We start from the raw sequence: 21,552 nt of genomic DNA on the forward strand, positions 1-21,552 counted from the left end.
AATGCAATATTGAGTGGCTGCACATCCTCAGCAGAGGTGCAATATCACCATAGGCCAGCACTGGGGAAGGTTGGTCTACACTAATTAAAGCCAGTTTACACCACTTAATGGCTAAAGTGGGCAGTGAAAATCTTTTTAAAAACACGATTTTGAAATGGGATCAAACAATGGCTGACCATGGCCCAAGATATTCTAATACTGCATTTGGGGGAGTTTGAGAGGAGAGATGTTAAACACTGACTGCCATCGAATCTATCCATTCCAGCACTCCTAAACTTCCTGAAGAAGAGCTTATACCCGAAACGTCAATTCTCCTGCTCCTCGGATGCTGCCTGGCCTGCTGTGTTTTCCCAGCACCACATTTTTCAACTCCTAAACTTTTGTCTGGCACATACTCAGCATCAGAGCTATGCGCTCCAATGCCATTTTATGGACAAAGACCAGAAAAAAATAAAACTGGACAATGTGGAGCCAAGTATCACAGACTAAAATGTGATGCATGCTGGACTGAAATTTGATGGTTTCTATTTTAAAGGCTTTGCCTACAAGTTACTGGTATCCAGGAGGCCCAGGGTGGGAACTCAGTCAGCACTGTACAACCGTTTGGTACATACTGCTGTGGAATTTGTTACTTTATTACATGTGTGCATTACTCAGTAGAATTTATGCACAAAATTACCTATTTCTTTTTCGTATCCTTTCCCTTTTCTTGAGCAGCTCCAAGTCTTTTTTTGCCATTTCAACAATTTCAGAAGTATCAGATTCCAGGGAACCAACTAGGCTGGACATTGAGCAAGGCATGGGAGACAGTCCCGCTGCATACGAGGACCTGGACGTCAATCGAGATATGTTGCGTCGGAGGGACTCATTCATTGCTTCACTCTCCAGTAGTTTGGTCCTGGAACAGAATAGGTTTTATTTTTTTTCTGTGAAATCAGAGGGCTTGAGAAGATGTTTCACACTGAAAAATACATTCTAAAGAACAATATAGTTGGAATACTCTGAACATTTACAATTTATATTCCATATCAGACATCCCAAGGGCAAAACATGACAGGTGGAAAATAATAAGAAATGCATAAGCAATAAACGTTTCTCCGTATACTATTTTCCACTCAGATATGCCAGTATTTTTTTTAATGCTCATGTTCATAATTTATGTTCTGGTTAAGCATGCAACTAAATAGATTTTATCATTTCTAGTCCCAGCATTTACTCTGGCTGGAAGGCTGTAGGCAGCGACATTTCCCTATTGTGCTTCTATGGAATCTGCCCCAAATTTTAGTGCATCCCATAGCACATAGCCCTGGTTCTTGGAATGTACTTGTAGTTGAGGGTGACTCCTAGCAATGGAAGACCAACACATTTCAGGCAGACCAAGCAATGTTATTCATCAGTATAAATGGTGCAGCATGATGTGTGTGTGTGGAGTTTGCACATTTGCGCCGTGTTTGTGTGGGTTTCCTCTCGGTGCTCTGGTTTTCTCCAACAATTCAAAAATGCACAAGTTAGGTTGATTGGCGATGCTAAATTGCCCATTTTCTCCATGGATGTACAGGCCAGATGGTACAGCTGTGGGAAATGCAGGATTACAGAGATGGAGTGGGTCTGGGTGGAATGCTCTTCAGAGGGTTGGTGTAGAATCAATGGGTTGAAAGGCCTGATTCCACACTGTAGGGATTCTCTGATTCAATGAAACAAAATTTGCTGGAAATAACTCTTCAGGCCTGACAGCCTCCGTGGAGAGGAAGCAGAGATAATATTTCAGGCCCAGTGACCCTTCTTCAGAACACAGGGCTGCTCATTGATTTGATGCCTTTCCAGCAACAGTTGGTATTTATCTTGGTGGATATCTCTGGTAACAGCCCATAGCACAGAGTCCTGTGTCACAGAGCTGCTCAGAATGAACTACAATAAAAACTACTGCCTGTCTCTCCAGGTACTTTTTGCAAAGGTACATAACAGCCTCTGCCCCATCACACCACCTTGTCTGGAGGGAGGTGTAAATAAATGGTTCAGGAATGGTTGCCTACAGTTTATCTTAGTGCAATGACATACACTATAAGGTACACCTCAGAGGAAGGGTTTTTACTGCGTGAAAAATAATAGTGACGCATTCAGCATTATTACAGCAAATATTTCAAATCAGACAAGAAAAAAAACTTTTGTTTTCCAAATATAGAATCTGAAAGATAAATAGTTGATATTTGTTAAAATGAGTTAAAATTCCTTGACGGAGCATTCTTTTAAGTCATTCAAGATGGTGGCATCGCTGGCTAACATTTATTGTCCAACCCCTAATTGCTCAGAGGGCTGTTGAAGAGTCAACCACATTGCTGTGGGTCTGGTGTCACATGTAGGCCAGACAAAGTAAGGATGGCAGTTTCCTTCCCAAAACGACAATAGTGAACAAGGTGGGTTTTTCTGATAATTGCCAATGGACTCGTGGTCATTATTAGACTCTTCATTCCAGATATTGGGTTTGAATCCTGCCGTGGCAGACGGTGGAATTTGAATTCAATAGAGTCCCCAGAATATCACCTGGGTCTTTGGATTAACATTCCAGTGACAATATTACGAGGTCACTGCCTCTCCAGTTATTCATTACTATCCAGTTAGTAATGAAGCCTTGGCATTTTTTTTCTGTGGGCAAACATCATGAAGAAAAGATTTAGAATGGCCTGGATGATAAGTTCATATTAGCATCTGAATAAATGAAGAGACTTTCAGTCTAACAATTTGTGGATGATTTTAACAGAGCTGCCAGAGGTAGAAAGACAGAATTCTGACACAGTTTCACGAACCACATATTCATTTTTGAGAAGTCCTTAAAAGACAAAACTTAGATCCAAACAAATTGTTACGAGATGCCAAGTAGATAAGTGATGAACTCTGAGTGGAAGTGTACCTAAAAGACGCTCTTCTGCTAGAATGATTTCCATTAAACTGATAGTGGGGAGAAAGAACAATCAACACCAACATACAGAACATAATGTTCATGAACTAACCTGAGATCCTGAATTTCTCGAATATAGTTTTGAATTAATGCACCTATTTCCTCATTGTTATCTCCTGCAGAAAAAATAAAACAGTGAACTGTTGGACATGCAAAATAAGAACCAAAGTGGAAAGTTTGCTTTGATGAAGATTTATGTGTATATTTTTTAAGCATAGCTTAATGCACAGACCACCTATACTGCAGGATTACCTCTGATAGTGCAGTTACAAACATAGAAAGAGGTCAGCAAGCAACTCTATGGGTGCAGTCCCACCCAGGCTCTATTTAATTCAACTAAAACATCTTTACTCCTGTATGCAAATCCTCTTGTGATAAAGGCCAACATATCATTTATCTTCCTAATGGCTTGCTGCACTTTTCAGTGTCATTTGTTTATGGTTGCCCAGATCCCTTTGGACATTAATTCTTCCCAATTTTCCACAAGTTAAGAAAAAAACTGCACCTTCATTCCTCCTACCGATGTTGATTGCCTCACACTTATCCAGGTGACATTCCATAAGACCATAGACATTGGAGCAGAAATTAAGCAATTTGGCCCATTGAGTCTGCTCTGCCATTCAATCATGGCTGATAGGTTTTTCAACCCCATTTTCCCACTTTCTCCCTGTAATCTTTGATCCCTTTGGCAATCAAGAACTTATCGATCTCTGTTTTAAATATACTCAAGGATTTGGTCTCCACATCCTTCTGTGGCAACAAGTTCTGCAGATTCCCCACTCTCTAGCTGAAGAAGTTTCTCCTTATCTCAGTTCTAACAGGTCTTCCCTTTACTCTGAAGCTGTGCCCTCAGGTCATTTTTCCTGCCAATGGAAACATCGTCCCAACGTCCACTCTGTCAAGGCCATTCAGTAGTTCCATCTAGTTTTGTGTCATCTACAAACTTAGAAATATTATATTTGGTTCCCAAATAACATTCATTGATACAGTCTGGGTTCGAAGTAGTAATACTTGAACTACACTGTTCTTGCAACCTGCCATGTGAGAATAACCCACTTATCTCGCTATATTTCTTTCTGTTAACCAATCGTTGCTCTCAATGCGGTTTCCTCTACACTGAGGAGACAGGATGCCAACTTGTGGAACTTTTCAGAGAACATCTCTAGATACATGCCCTGTGGCCAACCACTTCAACTCCCCCTCCCACTCCTCCAAGGATATTCATGTCCTGTTTCTCCACCACCAAATCTAAGCCAATCGACATCTGGAGGAAGAACGCCTCACCTTGTGACCATTCAACCACACAGAATCAACGATTTCACCTGTTTCCTCATGTCCCCTCTCCCCACCACATCCCACATCCAATCACCCTACTCAGCATCGCCCTCTTGGACTGTCCCACATGTCCATCTTTCTTCATACCTACCTGCTCCACCCTCCCCACCGACCTGTCACCATCACCCCCCACCTGCATCTACCTATCGTCTTCCCAGCTACCATCCCCCCCTGCCCCACTCCTCACCTATTTATCTCTCAGCCCCTTTCCTCCACCCACTCCGCACCCCACCACCACATTTCTGATGAGCTTATGCCTGAAACATCGATTCTCCTGTTCCTCGGATGCTGCCTGACTTGCAGTGGTTTTCCAGTGCCACACTTTTCGATCCCAATCCATGTCAGCCTCTTACCTCTATTCCTATACGAAAGCGTTCTGAAAATTCAAAAATATCACAGCAATTGATCTAGTGTATCTACTCAGCTAGCAACATCCTCTGACAGATTTGTGAAACATGATTTCCCTTTCATAGATCCAAAAAGATTAGTGTTTTGTAGTATCCAGCTGTCACTTCTTCAATAATATATTCTAACGCTAAGGTGCAGCTAACAGGCCTGTACTTCCCTATGTTCTTTCTCCCTCCTTCATGTCGTGGGGTTACATTTACAAACTTCTGATCTGTGAACACCATTCAAGAATCTATAGAATTTTAAAAGATGGTCACCTCTTTCAACACTCTGGTATATAGATCAAGTCCCAAGGATTTGTTACTACCATCAAAGTGTCCAGTACTACCTCTTTACTAGTACAAATTCCATTAAGATCCTCATTTTCTTGAACCTCTATTATTTCTCATATTCCTTGTATTTCCCTCCCTGAAGACTCATACAAAGAAGCTGTTTAACATCTCTGCCACTTTCCTATTTCTCATTAAAATTCTCCTGTCTTTGCCCATAATAGACTCATATTTGTCTGTGCTAATGTATTCCTTTATACATACAAGTATTACAGCACATTAAATTTTTTTGCTAACTTACATTCATATTTTGTTTCTCCTTATATTATCAGTTTTCATTTGCCGAATTCTAAAATGTTCCCATTCCTTACGCTTGCTACTTCTTTGGTGATTTCATTAGCTTCCTCCTCTGATCTAACATAATCTTCATCTTTTGTTGTAAACCACAGATGATACATTTTCCTGTTTGGCTTTTATAGCTTTAAAGAATGTATATTTGTTGAAAACAATGTATATTTCTTTAGCTATCCTCTGTCTGACACCATCTTAACTTTTAATGTTTTTCCTTCCAGTACACTTCAGCTAGCTGTCAAAAATGAAATTTCAATCCCTTAAAAACTACCCATTGTATGTTAGTTTAAGTAATGACACAAATACACTTGTAGTCTTTAAGGACAAGCAACTAAAATGAACTAGTAAATTCTACTTCTTAACAAAAAGAGCTTTTTGAAGAAGTAACAAAAAGGACTGATGAGGGCAGAGAAGTAGATGTGATCTATATGGACTTCAGTAAGGCATTCAACAAGGTTCCCCATGGTTAGCAAGGTTAGATCTCACAGAATACAGGGAGAACTAGCCATTTGGATACAGAACTGGCTCAAAGGTAGAAGGCGGAGGATGGTGGTGGAGGGTTGTTTTTCAGAATGGAGGCCTGTGACCAGTGGAATGCGACAATGATCAGTGAAGGGCCACTACTTGTCATCATTTATATAAACGATGTGGATGTGAGCATAAGAGGCATAGTTAGTAAGTTTGTAGATGACACCAAAATTGGAGGTGCAGTGGACAGCGAAGAATGTTACCTCAGATTACAACATGATCTTGATCAAATGGGCCATTGGGCTGAGAAGTGGCAGATGGAATTTAATTCAGATAAATGCAAGGTGCTGCATTTTGGGAAATCAAATCTTAGCAGGACTTATACACTTAATGGTGAGGTCTGAGGGAGTGTTGCTGAACAAAGAGACCTTGAAGTGCAGGTACATAGCTCCTTGAAAGTGGAGTCACAGGTAGATAGGATAGTGATGAAGGCATTTGGTATTATTTCCTTTATTGGTCAGAGTATTGAGTACAGGAGTTGGGAGGTCCTGTTGCGGCTGTACAGGACATTGGTTAGGCCACTGTTGGAATATTGCATGTAATTCTGGTCTCCTTCCGATTGGAAAGATGTTGTGAAATGTGAAAAGGTTTACAAGGATGTTGCCAGGGTTGGAGGATTTGAGCTATAGGGAGAGGTTGAACAGACTGGGGCTGTTTTCCCTGGAGGGTTGGCGGCTGAGGGGTGACCTTATAGAGGTTTACGAAATTATGAGGGCATGGATAGGGTAAATAGGCAAAGTCTTTTCCCTGGGGAGGGGGGAGTCCAGAGCTAGAGGGCATAGGTTTAGGGTGAGAGGGGAAAGATATAAAAGAGACCTAAGGGGCAACTTTTTCACTAAGAGGGTGGTACATGCATGGAATGAGCTGCCAGAGGAAGTGGTGGAGGCTGGTACAATTGCAACATTTAAAAGGCACTTGGATGGGTATATGAATAGGAAGGGTTTGGAGGGATATGCACCGGGTGCTGGCAGGTGGGACTAGATTGGGTTGGGATATCTGGTCGGCTTGGATGGGTTGGACCGAAGGATCTGTTTCCATGCTGTACATCTCTATGACTCTATGAAAGACTGCTGAGCAGTAACCAAATAAAGTCTTTCAGTCATCAGTCATCTGTCCGAAACAATAGAAGTAAAGTTAATCACATCATGAGAAAACAGCTTCCTTTTCATAAAGCAGCTCGAAGGGGAAATATAAGTAGTGAAACAGAAGATGGGATATCATAAAATACCATGATTTGATTAAAATGAATTGACCAATTATTCAAACCATCAGAAATACAGCACAATTCATTCAATAAATTAGAGTCATAAAATAAATTTACTAAAACCATTTGATTTGATTTTCTTATAGACTATGATTCACAGCGGCTTGTGTCTATAAAATTAGAAAAATCCCATCTTGGCCATCAATCTCAGTTTTCAGCAATTATCGTGACCTGGAAGTTTAAATGTTAGCTCCCAAATCATCTGCAAATAACATCAGGAGAACTTGTAACCTAAAAACCTTCATCTAGTCCACTTTGAAAAATTAGAATTGTAAAGCATTCCATCACTTTAGACAATAGACAATAGACAATAGGTGCAGGTGTAGGCCATTCTGCCCTTCGAGCCTGCACCACCATTCAATATGATCATGGCTGATCATCCTCAATCAGTATCCTGTTCCTGCCTTATCTCCATAACCCTTGATTCCACTATCCTTGAGAGCTCTATCCAACTCTTTCTTAAATGAATCCAGAGACTGGGCCTCCACCACCCTCTGGGGCAGAGCATTCCACACACCCACCACTCTCTGGGTGAAGAAGTTTCTCCTCATCTCTGTCCTAAATGGTCTACCCTGTATTTTTAAGCTGTGTCCTCTGATTTGGCACTCACCCATCAGCGGAAACATGTTTCCTGCCTCCAGAGTGTCCAATCCTTTAATAGTCTTATATGTATCAATCAGATCCCTTCTCAGTCTTCTAAACTCAAGGGTATACAAGCCCAGTCGCTCCAATCTTTCATCATAAGGTAGTCCCACCATTCCAGGAATTGACCTCGTGAACCTACGCTGCACTCCCTCAATAGCCAGAATGTCTTTCCTCATATTTGGAGACCAGAACTGCACACAACACTCCAGGTGTGGTCTCACAAGGGCCCTGTACAGCTGAAGAACCTCTTTGCTTCTATACTCAATCCCTCTTGTTATGAAGGCCAGCATGCTATTAGCCTTCTTTACTACCTGCTGTACCTGCATGCTTACCTTCATTGACTGGTGTACAAGAACACCCAGATCTCTTTGTACTGCCCCTTTACCTAAATTGATTCCATTTAGGTAGTAATCTGCCTTCCTGTTCTTGCCACCAAAGTGGATATCCATACATTTATCCACATTAAACTGCATCTGCCATGCATCTGACCACTCACCTAACCTGTCCAGGTCACCCTGTAATCTCCCAACGCCCTCCTCACATTTCACCCTGCCACCCAGCTTAGTATCATCAGCAAATTTGCTAATGTTATTACTAATACCATCTTCTATATCATTAATATATATTGTAAAAAGCTGCGGTCCCAGCACTGATCTCTGCGGTACCCCACTGGTCACTGCCTGTCATTCCGAAATGGAGCTGTTTATCACTACTCTTTGTTTCCTGTCAGCCAACCAACTTTCACTCCAAGTTAGTACTTTGCCCCCAATACCATGCGCCCGAATTTTGCTCAATTTAAATTCAATTCCCATGGAACTAACAAACTGATGACCATTGTGTAACACGAGAGAAACTTTAAAACCAGGAATTGATCAAGTGAATAAGTTGCATGTTTATCGAATTTACTACCACAACTGGGCAGCAATGAGAATTGCCTATTAAATGAAAAATATCCCAACAGAATTCAGAGCATATGTGAAATTTAATGAGTTAATTTTACCTGCACTGGCTATTATCTGAGTGGCTTCATTACTCAAGAGCTGTGTCACTCTGCTATTAAGTGCTTCAATTGTTTCTTGCATGGCTTTTACTCTCATTCTCAGTGTGTCATTTTCTTTCTGTAGCATTGCATTTTCTTGGCAGAGGTCATTGTAACCTTCTGAACCGTCTTCCCCGATAACTCGTTTCCCCTTAAAAAATACAAGCAGAAATGATTCCAATATCAGTTTACTCATTAACTCTTTAAGCCGTGAAAAGAATCTGAATATTTCAGTGCTGGAAATTTTAACAACATATGGACCAAATCTTCCAATAAAGATTAGAAACCCGGATTTGTTCCTGATCAGATTAAAAGAAATACACACGAAGAATTATCTGGGCAAATTTGTTGGTCAGGACCCTTCTCAGCTGAAACAGGTTCGTCCAGGCCAGGAACTTACACAAGCAGCAAAATGGCAGTGAAAATATCCACTGCTTCATATAATTCGTATTATATTGTAGGATTAAAAAGGTCCTTAAGCCACTTTCACAGCCATTGAGAGACGGTAAGAGCATCAGGTAAGTGAGAGGCAGGAACAAAAACAGAATTTGCAGGAAAATCCCAGCATCTACAGAGAGAAATCAGAGTTAATATTTCAGGTCCTGTGACCTTTATTCCATCAGACCTGCTGAGACTTTCCAGCAATGTCTGTTTCAGTTCCAGATTTCCAACATCCACTGTTCTTTCAGTTGCTTTTTCCACCAAGTGAGAGGCAGATGTGTGAGGAAGCTGGGGTTCCAGATGGATTAGGTTAGGGTAGGAGGCCACAGCAGTTATGATGGTGGGGATTGTCTTCGAGATATGGCAGTGATGGAGTGACAGGGATAAGTCAGAGCAGATTTGTATCTGTGGAGACAGTGAGAGAATATGTGTGCTGTGGTATTGGGTACTCGCCAGGGTACATGCTGGGTGCAGGAAGGGCGTAGAATGGAGGAGGTGGGAGTCGAAGGGAGGTCAAGGTGAGTAGTTAGTGGGATGGGGTTCAATTTATTATTTACCCAAGATTACTGGTTACACAGTAACAACATTATAAGATTGCAGAGGCTTTGAATTGCTCTAACATTACCTGGGTGGCTACTGAGCTGTGACTCTAAGTCTAAACTCTAACTCAGAGTTAGGCACTTTTTTGGAGATTCCCAGACGGCAGGCACTTGGAAGTTTCACTTTCCAGGGGAATTCCCAGTCAGTAAGCAGTTTTCAGACTTCCACTTCTGCATGATCCTGACATGCCACTCTAGTCTATGCCCTTGCAATAACTAAGGCTAGATGCCTATGTGGTTGAGTTGCCCAGATTTGGTTATTATCATCATGTCTTGCAAGCAAAGTTATAATGAACTGCAGCCTATTTTGCAAAAGAAGCATCCATTTTTTAAAGTAAATAAATTCAGTATCCCAGTCTATTTAAACAATTAAATTAATATTTATGTGATGTGCCTTTTTCAATTTATGCCTAAAATGCTGTTTCAAGTCTATGAAAATCTGAAGTGTAACAGATATTTTGACAGTGTGGCATTTTTGTATACTAATCAATTTCTTGTTTAGTTCAATCCATTCTGAAAGCGGTGACACCATTTGAAGAATTCTGATTTGGATCTTTAGCCAGTGCTTCCTAAACATTCACTGCAAACATTTCTTACTGTCTTATATTCCATCAGCTCCATTTGAAGTCGAGCAATCTCAGCTCGCAAGGCACTGATCTGCTGGCTGGTCTTGTCTTGATTGACTACAACTTTATTCTTGATGTTACGGGCTCGGTTTGCATATTTGAGAGTGTTGAGAGTTTCCATGAAGTCACGATCTGATGGGCTTATGCAAGCAATCATGATAGTTCGACTGTAAGAGAGACAATAATTTTCAATCCTTTAACGCAAGTTTTTCATGGTTTTTAAATTCAAATGAGTAGAAAAAGGACAACTTCTTTGCAATCATTGCTATTAATGCACTTCCAATACAAAATTTATTAACAAAAAACCTGGAATTATCAATTTAAAACATAGGTATCAATCAATATCTATGCTACTCAATTAGACTTGAGACTATTCACTAGGAATAAAGAAAGATATAATTCGTCAGAGTGTTAGAGATGTACAGCATAGAAACACACCCTTCAGTCCAACTAGTCCATGCCGACCAGATATCCTAATCTAACCTTGTTCCATTTGCGAGCAGTTGGCCCATATCCCTTTATACCCATTCAGATGCCTTTAATGTTGTAATTATACTTCCCTCCACCACTTTCTCTGGTAGCTCATTCCATACATGCACCACTCTCAATATGGAAAAGTTGCCCTCTAGGTACCTTTTAAATTTTTCCCCTCTCACCTTTAATCTATGCCCTCTCATTCTAGATTCCCCCACCCAAGGGAAAAGATCTTGACTATTTACCCTATCCAAGCCTCTCATGACTTTATAAACCCATATAAGGTCACTAGACACAAACATGTGAATTAGAAGCAGAGGTAGCCATTTGGTAGATCTGATTATGGCTTCAATTTCATTTCCTGCCTACCTTGGATGTTCTTTGGCACGCTTGTTAGTCAAGGTCTGCCTTACGAATTATTAAAGATGCCTTGCATCCAATACATTTTGTGAAAAGTTTCCACATTTTCAGCTCTTAAGATAAACATTTTCTCATCGTCTTTCTAAGCACAATTTCTAACCACTGAATGTTATCATAAATTTCCCTTGAATGTGTATGTTTGATACTGTAACAACATTCAGATGATAGAAGTATAATTCTCCTACTTTGCATGTTGCTTAGACAACAGCTTTAGAGATGTTTGTTGATTTTTAATTTGAAAACCTGAGTTTTGAAACTTCTGTCAATCCACAAATACAAAGTAGATTTTCATTTTCTGGAAATTTAATCGCATTAATGGTAAGAATAAAGACTAATCTTTACTTCCACTATAGATGTCTTATTCTTTGTACCTGTTTCCACCCAGAGAGTCTTGCAGAAGCCTGGTGAGTTTAGAATCTCTGTATGGCACATGGTGGCTCTTCTTACTTTGATCTCCCAATGCACTGATGACATTTCCCAGTGACAGCTTTGGTCAAAGTTCAAAGGGAAAGACAGGAGAAAAAAAATAATTGCAATTACTTTTTACCCTCAATGTTAATTTAAAACCATTGTTTTATCAATATACACACCCTCTAAGTGATTCTTCAACTCAAAGTTTGTGAGAAGATTTGTAGCTCGGCTGTTCGTTGTTGTGGTTCTGTTCGCTGAGCTGGGAGTTTGTGTTGCAGACGTTTCGTCCCCTGTCTGGGTGACATCCTCAGTGCTTGGGAGCCTCCTGTTAACCATTTCTGTGATGTTTCCTCTGGCATTTATAGTGATTTGTATCTGCCGCTTCCGGTTGTCAGTTCCGGCTGTCCGCTGCAGTGGCCGGTATATTGGGTCCAGGTCGATGTGCTTATTGATTGAATCTGTGGATGAATGCCATGCCTCTAGGAATTCGCTGGCTGTTTTCTGTTTGGCTTGTCCTATAATAGTAGTGTTGTCCCAGTCGAACTCATGTTGCTTGTCATCTGAGTGTGTGGCTACTAAGGATAGCTGGTCATGTCGTTTTGTGGCTAGTTGGTGTTCATGGATGCGGATCGTTAGCTGTCTTCCTGTTTGTCCAATGTTGTGTTTTGTGCAGTCCTTGCATGGGATTTTGTACACTACCTTGGTTTGGCTCATGCTGGGTATCAGGTCCTTCGTCCTGGTGAGTTGTTGTCTGAGAGTGGCTGTTGGTTTGTGTGCTTTTATGAGTCCTAGTGGTCGCAGTAGTCTGGATGTCAGTTCGGAAATGTTATTGATGTATGGTATTGTGGCTAGTCCTTTGGGTTGCGGCATGTCCTCGTTCCGTTGTCTTTCCCTTAGGCATCTGTTGATGAAATTGCTGCCGTATCTGTTTTTGGTTGAATACATTGTATAGGTGTTCTTCTTCCTCTTTTTGCAGTTCTGGTGTACTGCAGAGTCTTGTGGCCCTTTTGAATAGTGTCTTGATGCAACTTCTTTTGTGTGTATTGGGGTGGTTGCTTTCGTAGTTTAGGACTTGGTCTGTGTGTGTGGCTTTCCTGTGTATCTTTGTGGTGAATTCTCCGTTCGGTGTTCTCTGTACCATTACGTCTAGGAATGGGAGTTGGTTGTGTTCCTCTCTAGTGAATCGGATTCCTGTGAGTGTGCCGTTAATGATCCGGTGTGTGTTCTCTATTTCTGTGTTTTTAATCATTACAAATGTATCATCTACATATCTGGCCCAGAGTTTGGGTTGAATTTGTGGTAAGACTGTTTGTTCTAACCTTTGCATTACCGTGCAAGGACTGCACAAAACACTGCATAGGACAAACAGGAAGACAGCTAACGATCCATGAACACCAACTCGCACTCATCCACAGATTCAATCAACAAGCACATTGACCTGGACCCAATATACCGGCCACTGCAGCGGACAGCTGGAACTGACAACCAGAAGCGGCAGATACAAATCACCATAAATGCCGGAGGAAACACCACAGAAGCGCTTCACAGGAGGCTTCCAAGTACTGAGGATGTCACCTAGACAGGGGACAAAACGTCTGCAACACAAATTCCCAGCTCGGCCAACAAAACCACAACGATTTCTTCAACTAAAATTTGAAAAGGTTTCTGAAGAATTGGACTGGAAACATTAACTCTGATTTCTCTCCACAGATGCTGCCAGACCTGCTGAGATTTTCCATCTATTTCTGTTTTTGCTTCAGCTTTCCAGCATCTGCAGTTCTTTTGGTTTTTTGAACACAATGGACCCGTTTTGTCCTGTTATGTCTACGTAGACCTCTTGGTCTAGGTTACCACTATTCCCTTTGCCTTTTGTTCTGGGTAGTCTCTCAACCTGTTGTACTCGCTCCTCCTCCCCCCTCTACCAACAGCATTTAAACATCATTTTCCAGCCCTCTCAGTTCTGAAGAGTCACATTTGACTCAAAAAAAAACAACACTGTTTCTCTCTGCACGGATGCTTCCAAATTTGCTGAGTTTCTCCAAAATGTTCTGTTTGCCTTACAGATTTATTAGATTTATTTCAGGACCTGTTAATGATAAAATGCATTTCTCCAAACTACGTTCTAAGTAAAGGAGAATGTTGTCTCTCATTTTAACCAGAAATGCAACAAAATGTATTTGTAGAACATTTACACTCTGTAATTACACGAAGTAACAATTGGAAAGGGGCTGTGTTAACATAATCGACCACTGGGTGGTACTATTCACAGCTGCTGAATGACAATACAGTATTTGGTAAATTGGAATAATCAACTTCTCAAGTTACAGAGGTGAGAGACAAAGTTAAAATAGAAATCTGAAAAGGAGACAAGATAAAGAATATCTAACCCATGAAAACACTGAATTGTTAATGGACAAGCTATGAAAATATTGGAGGAAATTTAAGCAGTATCACCCCATGAAAAAGGACAGGACTGGTGTATTGTAGAAAATGTTTCTGACTAAAATCAAATGACACTCATGTTTCAGGTATAACAGGAAATTTGTTAATCTTATAGAATTTTACCCTCACTTTAAATCTTTACTACTACCCATCATCTTTCAATCGATCCAATCTTTAAGTCACCATTGGTCTAGTCAAAGACAGAGTTCACAGTGCAGAATAATATTCAATATAAGTTTCCCTCTCCCCTCCTAAATGAAGGAGCAGTCTGAAATGACTCCATGAGTATCCCATCACCAAGTCACCCTTTATTTACATGTGCATAGTACCTGACACTGATCTTGCTTCCTCAGAGCCAGCTCTTAGAGTAAACTGAACCTATGACACTCCTGTTTTTATCTGTCAGCCAGCGTTCCCTGAATGAACCAGGTTAACAGCCCCAGTCAGGGATCTCATATTCTATGAGATCTACCTGGCAGACGTCATTACAGTTATGACTCAGTCCATTCAAAGAACACATTCCATTTAGTTGTCAACGCACCATACTATTAAAGCCACATGTTAACACATGAATACTCTAAATGAGAGTACAGTTGTAATCTGAAACTGAAATTACCATCTTACACCATCACTTAATTTTCACAGTAAATTAAAATAACCTGCATTTCCATATAATAGTTTTCATGTCCTTGGGATACCACAGAATATTTCACAGTCAGGGAATAACTTTGTAAGATGTTACTTTATTGGAAAATGCAGCAGTCTGCACTGAGTATACTTTGAAATATTCAGGTTTTGTAGATACACATATATAGTATATTACATTTGTAAAACAATACAATTAGTATTAAGTTATTGAAAATGGTTATTGGTTGGAGCTCTCCCAAAATTCTCTCCCAAATGTTATAACAATTTAAACCTATGTTCCATCTAATAAACAATAATCTAAACTTGGAATATGTGAGCAGAGTTAGTAGTTTATATAAGGCTCTTAGTAAAAGACACTAACTAAAGAAAATAGCATTGAGTGGATGCATCAATTTGCCAAAGAGAAACCAATTATAGTCATGCCAGCTGAACAAGGAGTTTTCGAGTGAAGCACAAACATGTCATTTTGGTTTGACAGCAGAGGCACACACTTCACTGAGGTTTGACAGTCTGTAAGGTTGTTGTGGGGTAACCAGGTTTATTTCTTTGTGATACTTGTAGTAAATCTGTTCTCAATAGTTCTTGTAAGCATAATATGGTTTGTGTCTTTCATTTTTGAAATAAACTGTTACGTTCTTTTGTTAGAAGTATATTGGCAGGCTCTTTTAAATGTGTTCATTTACTGACCTCCACAGAAAACAAAACTAACAAAGAACACTTAATGCCTATCAAGTCAGATATCACTCTGAGATCTAACCTTTCCAATATTACCATCAGCTGCGATTATAACGATCTGTTGTCATTTATTAATGTTGTTCACTCTCTCGAGGGTTTATTCGCTGACCCCTATAACAGTTGGTTGGAAACAAAAGCCTTCCTATGTTCAGCCAACAAAAGACATTTGATAGTTAGTCCTCTTATGTAAACTATAACGATTTGCATCTACTTTGGCAATATACTTATCTGCTTTCATTATTTTTAATTCCTCCAATACAAAATCACCTTCAGTTAATAAAATAAATAGGTCAAAATCTTCAAAAATAGAGACAAATGTTCTATTCTGTATATTATAAAGTAAAGCACCATCAGCTAACATGTATCCACAAGAATAATCAGTTTTATGGATCTCCTTAAACTTCTTTAATTTAACTTAGCACAGATAAAAATGACTAGGTCAGTTGAAACACTCTACATTTAAAATACGCTATTTTAAATTTGGAATCTAAGTTAATCTAAAATCTTAAAAATAAAAATGTATTAGCCTTCATTTAGCTCATTCGGCTTCCCTACCATCACAGTCCCCTTTCTTTTTGGGAGATAGATATCCCGATCTGGGGATCTCTCACTCTGGCATTTGACAAAGGCTGCAAGTGGCTTTTGTAGTGCTCAAGAGATTCTAACCAAACTGGTGATGGGACTAGTGCCCTTCAGACTCGAGTTCTGTTCATCCTGTTGCAATTGTTAATGTTTGAAGTGCAGGAGCATGGTGGAGAGGTTGAACAGGTCATCAGGAGTTAAAATGGTGGTTGAGAGATGTCTGGGATTATCACTTTTGGCTGCAGTGTACTTGAAACTTTAATCACATGATATTTTGACCACCCAACATCTGAATCCCCATTGCATAATCTCTCCATCTCTCACTGAAACAATATATCTCAAGCCTCCCAGTTCACCAATTCCCAGGCTGCACCTCTCCTCCGGATCCTTCTCAAAATCTTCAGCTCTGGTTCCTCCTACATCTGACCCAATTTGTCCTTTTCTCAGCTCCTAATCTCCCGCTCACCCCTCATGACTGCTTTCAACACCCGTGATCACTATTCCCCAGAGCGCCAAATCTTTGATAGCGAGGGTAGAATCACTGGGTTAAATCCAGTAAAATATATATTGGAGTCTAGTGTAATTGATAGAATGCAGGGTTCCTTCTACAGTATTAGTGTTGAAGAAACTGTTCTGTCTCCAGTTCAGAGCTGTGGAAGCATTCAATCCCAGAGGCAGAGTAGTTTCACGATGACTTTGGATGCTGGGTAAACAGAACATCATTCCACAAAAGCCATTTTATTCATCCAATCATCTTGCACCTATCCAAATAATCCAATTAATAATGGACCTGTAGGTTAATGCATTGTTGGCTATCCATGATATAATGTGCAAGTGATCACAGTTTCAAGATGCAGTTTAGATCCATTACCAGAATACAATGCTGCTAAGTGGCTGCTTTTGGCTGTGCACAAATACTTAGAGGTTCTCCAGCATGCTAAGTAAACCTGTTCACAGCACATGGCACACAATACTTCCTGGGCCGCAAGGTGGTCAAGGCTTGCAGCATTTTCCAAAAATGTGAACATATTGAAAAGTTACCCAGGAAATTTTATTCTTCATATATGAAAGCCTTTCTGAAAATATCCGTTCTGATAAGATATGGGGAGTAACCTACAAGAAATGAGAGTAGTCTAACCATTAAAACAAAACAGGATAGGACAGCATAAGACTGACTAAACTACAGGAGGATGTACATAGCAAGAGAATAATGAGAATTGCATTACAGGATTGTGAAATGATGGATAAAATAGTTAATAAAAGTAAAGTTACATTGTTTATGTTAATCCATAGTGTCTGTATTAAACCAGATAAACTGGAGACCATAAACATATTTCAAGGATCCAGATATAGTAGAGATGACTCAGAAATTGCTACAGAAGAACCTTTTAAGATGGCGGAGGGGTCAGAGTAGGAATTTTTTGGGCCCCCACGTTTGTTCGTTCCCTCTTGCATAGCCAACTGTATCCTTTTTTCAAAATTTTATTTTCTTCATCTAACTTTTGAATCACACTCATCTTTCTCTTTTTCTGCTGTTGTGATGGTGGAGAGGGTTTGCAGGAGCTGTTGAATGGCGGGTCTGGTCCATTCCACGTCGCCATGGTGATCGCGGCTCGAGCAGCTGTTCCAGTGTCGATGTATTAGGGTCCACTCTTCGCCTGTGATGTTTCGACAGCATCTACAACGGCGGCGGAGTGAACAACCTCTGTTAATTTGGATGGCCAATCAGGTCCTGGACGTTGGAATAGGCCCTGGTCCCCGAGATTTGGGACAGTCTCTATACAGTTTTGGTCTCCTTACTTGAGAAAGGATGTCCTGGCATTGGAGGGGGTGCACAGGAGGTTCACTAGATTAATTCCGGAATTGAGATAGTTGGTTTATGAGGAGAAATTGAGTAGACAGGGATGACACTCTTTGGAATTTAGAAGAATGAGGGGGGAATCTTATAGAAACAAATAAAATTATGAAGGGAATACAAAAAAAGGAAGCAGGAAAGTTGTTTCTACTGGTGGGTAAAACTAGAACTAGAGGACACAGCCTCAAAATAAGAACAGCAGATTTAGGACTGAGTTGAGGAGGAACTTCTTCTCCCAAAGGGCTGTGAATCGTGCAATTCCATGCCCAACAAAGCAGTTGAGGCTATTTTGTTGAGTGTTTTAAGGCAAAGATGAGTTGATTCTGGAAACAGTAAAGGAATTAAGGGTTATAGTGAGCGAGCAGGTAAGTGAAGCTGAGTGCACAATAAGATCAGCCATGATCTTATTGAAGGGTAGAGCAGGTTCGATGGGCCAGATGACCTAATCCTCCTGCTCCTATTTCTTATCTTCTTGTGTGTCCTTGCTATGGAGACGGCTGGAGTCTCAATGGTGATGAGGCGGCTTTGGCAGAGGCAAGGTTCTGGGTCCGGTCAGCGGCAGTAGAGGCTGTTTCAGCATTTTTCCTCTTTGGCATTGTGTCCTCAGGAAACAGGTTGGTGGCTGTGGATTGCAGCTACTTAGTAAATCACAAAGCCATGGATGGAACAAAAAAAAATGAAATTTGTCCTCACTTTTTATGATTTATTTATTTAATTAATTAATTCACATAATTAAACTGATGCCAGCTTATGGCAACATAATTACATGTAACAATACATTCTGCACCATTATAGTATCAGGACTGGGAATTGAAGTCCAAAACAAATTTATGAGAATTGAGCTAGAAATGGGATTTTACATGCATAAACCAGGAACAGGCTTATGCTTTAAAAGATGACTGACAGATGAAGTCATCGAGGTGTTTAAAATTATGAAAGGTTCTGATAAAGTCAATGCAGAGACAGCCACCAAGAACTCAAAAAGGGAATTAAGAGAGAATGCAGAACACTTTGATACAAGGAATGGTTTGAAATGAATTGTAACTTGCATTTAAGAGAATCCTGACAATGTGGAAGTAGGCCCTTTGGCCCAACATGTCCACACCAACCATGCAAAGAGTCACCCACCCAGACCCATTCCCCTATGTTTACCCCTGACTAATGCATCTAACCTACACATCCCTGAGCACTATGGGCAATTCACCTAACCATCACATCTTTGGATTATGGAAGGAAATCAGAGCACCCAGAGGATCCCACGCAGACACAGGGAGAATGTGCAAACTCCACACAGTCACCCAATGATGGAATCGAACCCACATCCCTGTCGTTGTGAGGCAGCAGTGCTAACCAATGAGCCACCGTGCTACGTGTGAACATATGACGGGAAATGGAATAGAATTGTGCTAATGGAGTTAGGTGACAAAAGATCGGAGGAAGTTCGAGTAGAGCATAAACAGCTCCACAGCTGTTTGAAAGAATGGCTTATTTCAATGCTGCATATTCTTTGTGAATCACTTTGGGCTCTTTGATACTGAGATGTTGCTCAGACCCTCCAGTTAGTACTGGGTGAGTCTCTCACTGCATTCTCCCAGTGCCCTCCACACTTGTCAACTACCTTTAGATTGTCCAGGCAACTCAGGTATGTTATAGGCACCTTGTAATTAGGGAAGGCAAAGTTTTATGCACTGAAACATTGGCTGCTACAAGTAGAACATAAATAAAATGACATTATCCATTTTTGTGGTTGTATGAATTTGTGGCAGGTCTAAGTAAATGAGCCTTAGCAAAATATAAACCAGACGCTAGTACTTGGATACCAGTCTTCCTGATTCTGAATGACTACTACAAACGTATAAAAGTAGTCATAAATAGCTCCAAAATTGATCTGGAAGGCGGCCAATGAAACTCTCCATTAATTTTATACAATTTCAGTCCCATTCTAATTAGTGCGATATCAACCTCTTTAAAGAGTAAATAGGATTTATCATTGATATGTCAAACAATTTCAGGCATACTGTGAAAAATTACAATTCTGCCTTGTTTCTAATTGCATGTGTCCCTATTCACTGCCATTTCAAACAGACTTCCCTCTCCACAGGTGAGCAGGTCTCTGGTAAGCAACACAATTAAGTCTTCAGGAAGACAAAAGCACTGATTCAAAAACAGTTCATGCTATTAGTTGGTTTATATAAATGATCAAATGAAATAATTTGAAATTAAGTGTTTAGAAGAAGTAGAGTAACACAGAAATAAAACAAACACATTTATATTGTGTCTTTTATAATCACAGGGCATCCCAAAGCACTTGACAACCAATGCAGTATTTTTAATGAAATCACTGCTGTAATATATAGCAATATAGCAATTTGTACACAGCAAAATAATAATGACGGGTATTCTGTTTTGTGTGCTCTTGACATCCATGAAAATGCATCAAAAATCTAACCTTCTGTTTTACTTTTCCTGAAGCTGGTTATTAATGAAACGCATACTTGAAAACAAAGTAGCGGTTATTATACCTTCCTAAAATCTGGGTCAGCTCCAGCCCACACATATTTCACTTACCTGTCAGAGATAGTAAACTTGCAAATGCTGTCAGTGTAAGCCTGTATACTGAGTTTTTGACATATATTTCTTGATATTTTCAATAAGCAGCAACAGCTACAAATATGTAAAGGAAACAGAAATTCCTGCATCAGCAGTTCTTTTGTTTTTGTTTAAATGCAAGCACGTGCCTTTTATGAGTTCCAGTGCTCTGGAGGTGGGAAGTCTGACTTGTACAAGGCAGTCCAGCACCTTAACTCTGAGGAAATATAGTAGGGGTTTATTAGATATTAGGTCATGGATTTACAACTGAATGCTGCACAGCTCCTATGGTTTTGGGTTATAAACATTTTGTCAAGACTTATTGTGAGATTTCTACCAGCATGAATCACAAAACACATCAGGGCCATCATTATGGATGTGTCAAAGTGAATTCTTTATTTCACTAATATGAAACATAACCGTGCTGTTCACAGATATATCAAAACCACTGCACAAACTGGGAAAATGTGAAAATTAATCAGTTTTGTTTCCCTACTTACCAGACCACAGTTGATAGAAATGCCTTCTTTGGCCCGCTCTCCTGTTGCTCCAGTGCGTTTTAGCCTTTCTGAACCAGCAAGGTCGACAAAATGGAATTTGGCTGTGAGTGTTTCATACTCATTCACTGGTTGTGATTCATGTGCTACTCCGTTGTCCTCACCATTTACCTAAAGTATGCAGGCACAATGATACAAGTAGTGATTTAAGTTGATTTTACCAAAAAAGAATGACTTTCATTTCCAGAAATTGCACTTTTCGTTTACATTTATAGGTTTACATATCACAAAGCTCTTTGTGAATTCCTTTGAACTATGCCTTGTGTTTGTAGGCAAACACATCAGTCCACTTGCCCAAAAATGCCAAGTGAGGTAAGGTCTGTTAATCTGTTTTATTCATTCAATTCACGTACGAATGTTAATCAGGTGATGATGAGA

The 21,552-nt window shown here is 40.1% G+C and overlaps 1 protein-coding gene across 4 annotated transcripts in view; it reads right to left on the reverse strand.

Moving 5' to 3' along the window:
* The window catches only part of kif21b (kinesin family member 21B), a 182,575-nt gene that overhangs the window by 77,050 nt on the left and 83,973 nt on the right, over positions 1-21,552 (reverse strand). For all 4 annotated transcript variants that reach the window (XM_060845457.1, XM_060845455.1, XM_060845456.1 and 1 more), the window contains exons 6-11: positions 21,118-21,285; positions 11,727-11,842; positions 10,433-10,628; positions 8,757-8,946; positions 3,009-3,072; positions 680-898 (exon numbers count right to left, since the gene is read on the reverse strand). In XM_060845457.1, coding sequence (XP_060701440.1) covers positions 680-898; positions 3,009-3,072; positions 8,757-8,946; positions 10,433-10,628; positions 11,727-11,842; positions 21,118-21,285 — 953 coding nt within the window. The remainder of the gene's footprint in view (positions 1-679; positions 899-3,008; positions 3,073-8,756; positions 8,947-10,432; positions 10,629-11,726; positions 11,843-21,117; positions 21,286-21,552) is intronic.

This window comes from Hemiscyllium ocellatum, chromosome 26, assembly GCF_020745735.1.
Source record: "Hemiscyllium ocellatum isolate sHemOce1 chromosome 26, sHemOce1.pat.X.cur, whole genome shotgun sequence".
NCBI classification, from domain to species: Eukaryota; Metazoa; Chordata; class Chondrichthyes; order Orectolobiformes; family Hemiscylliidae; genus Hemiscyllium; species Hemiscyllium ocellatum.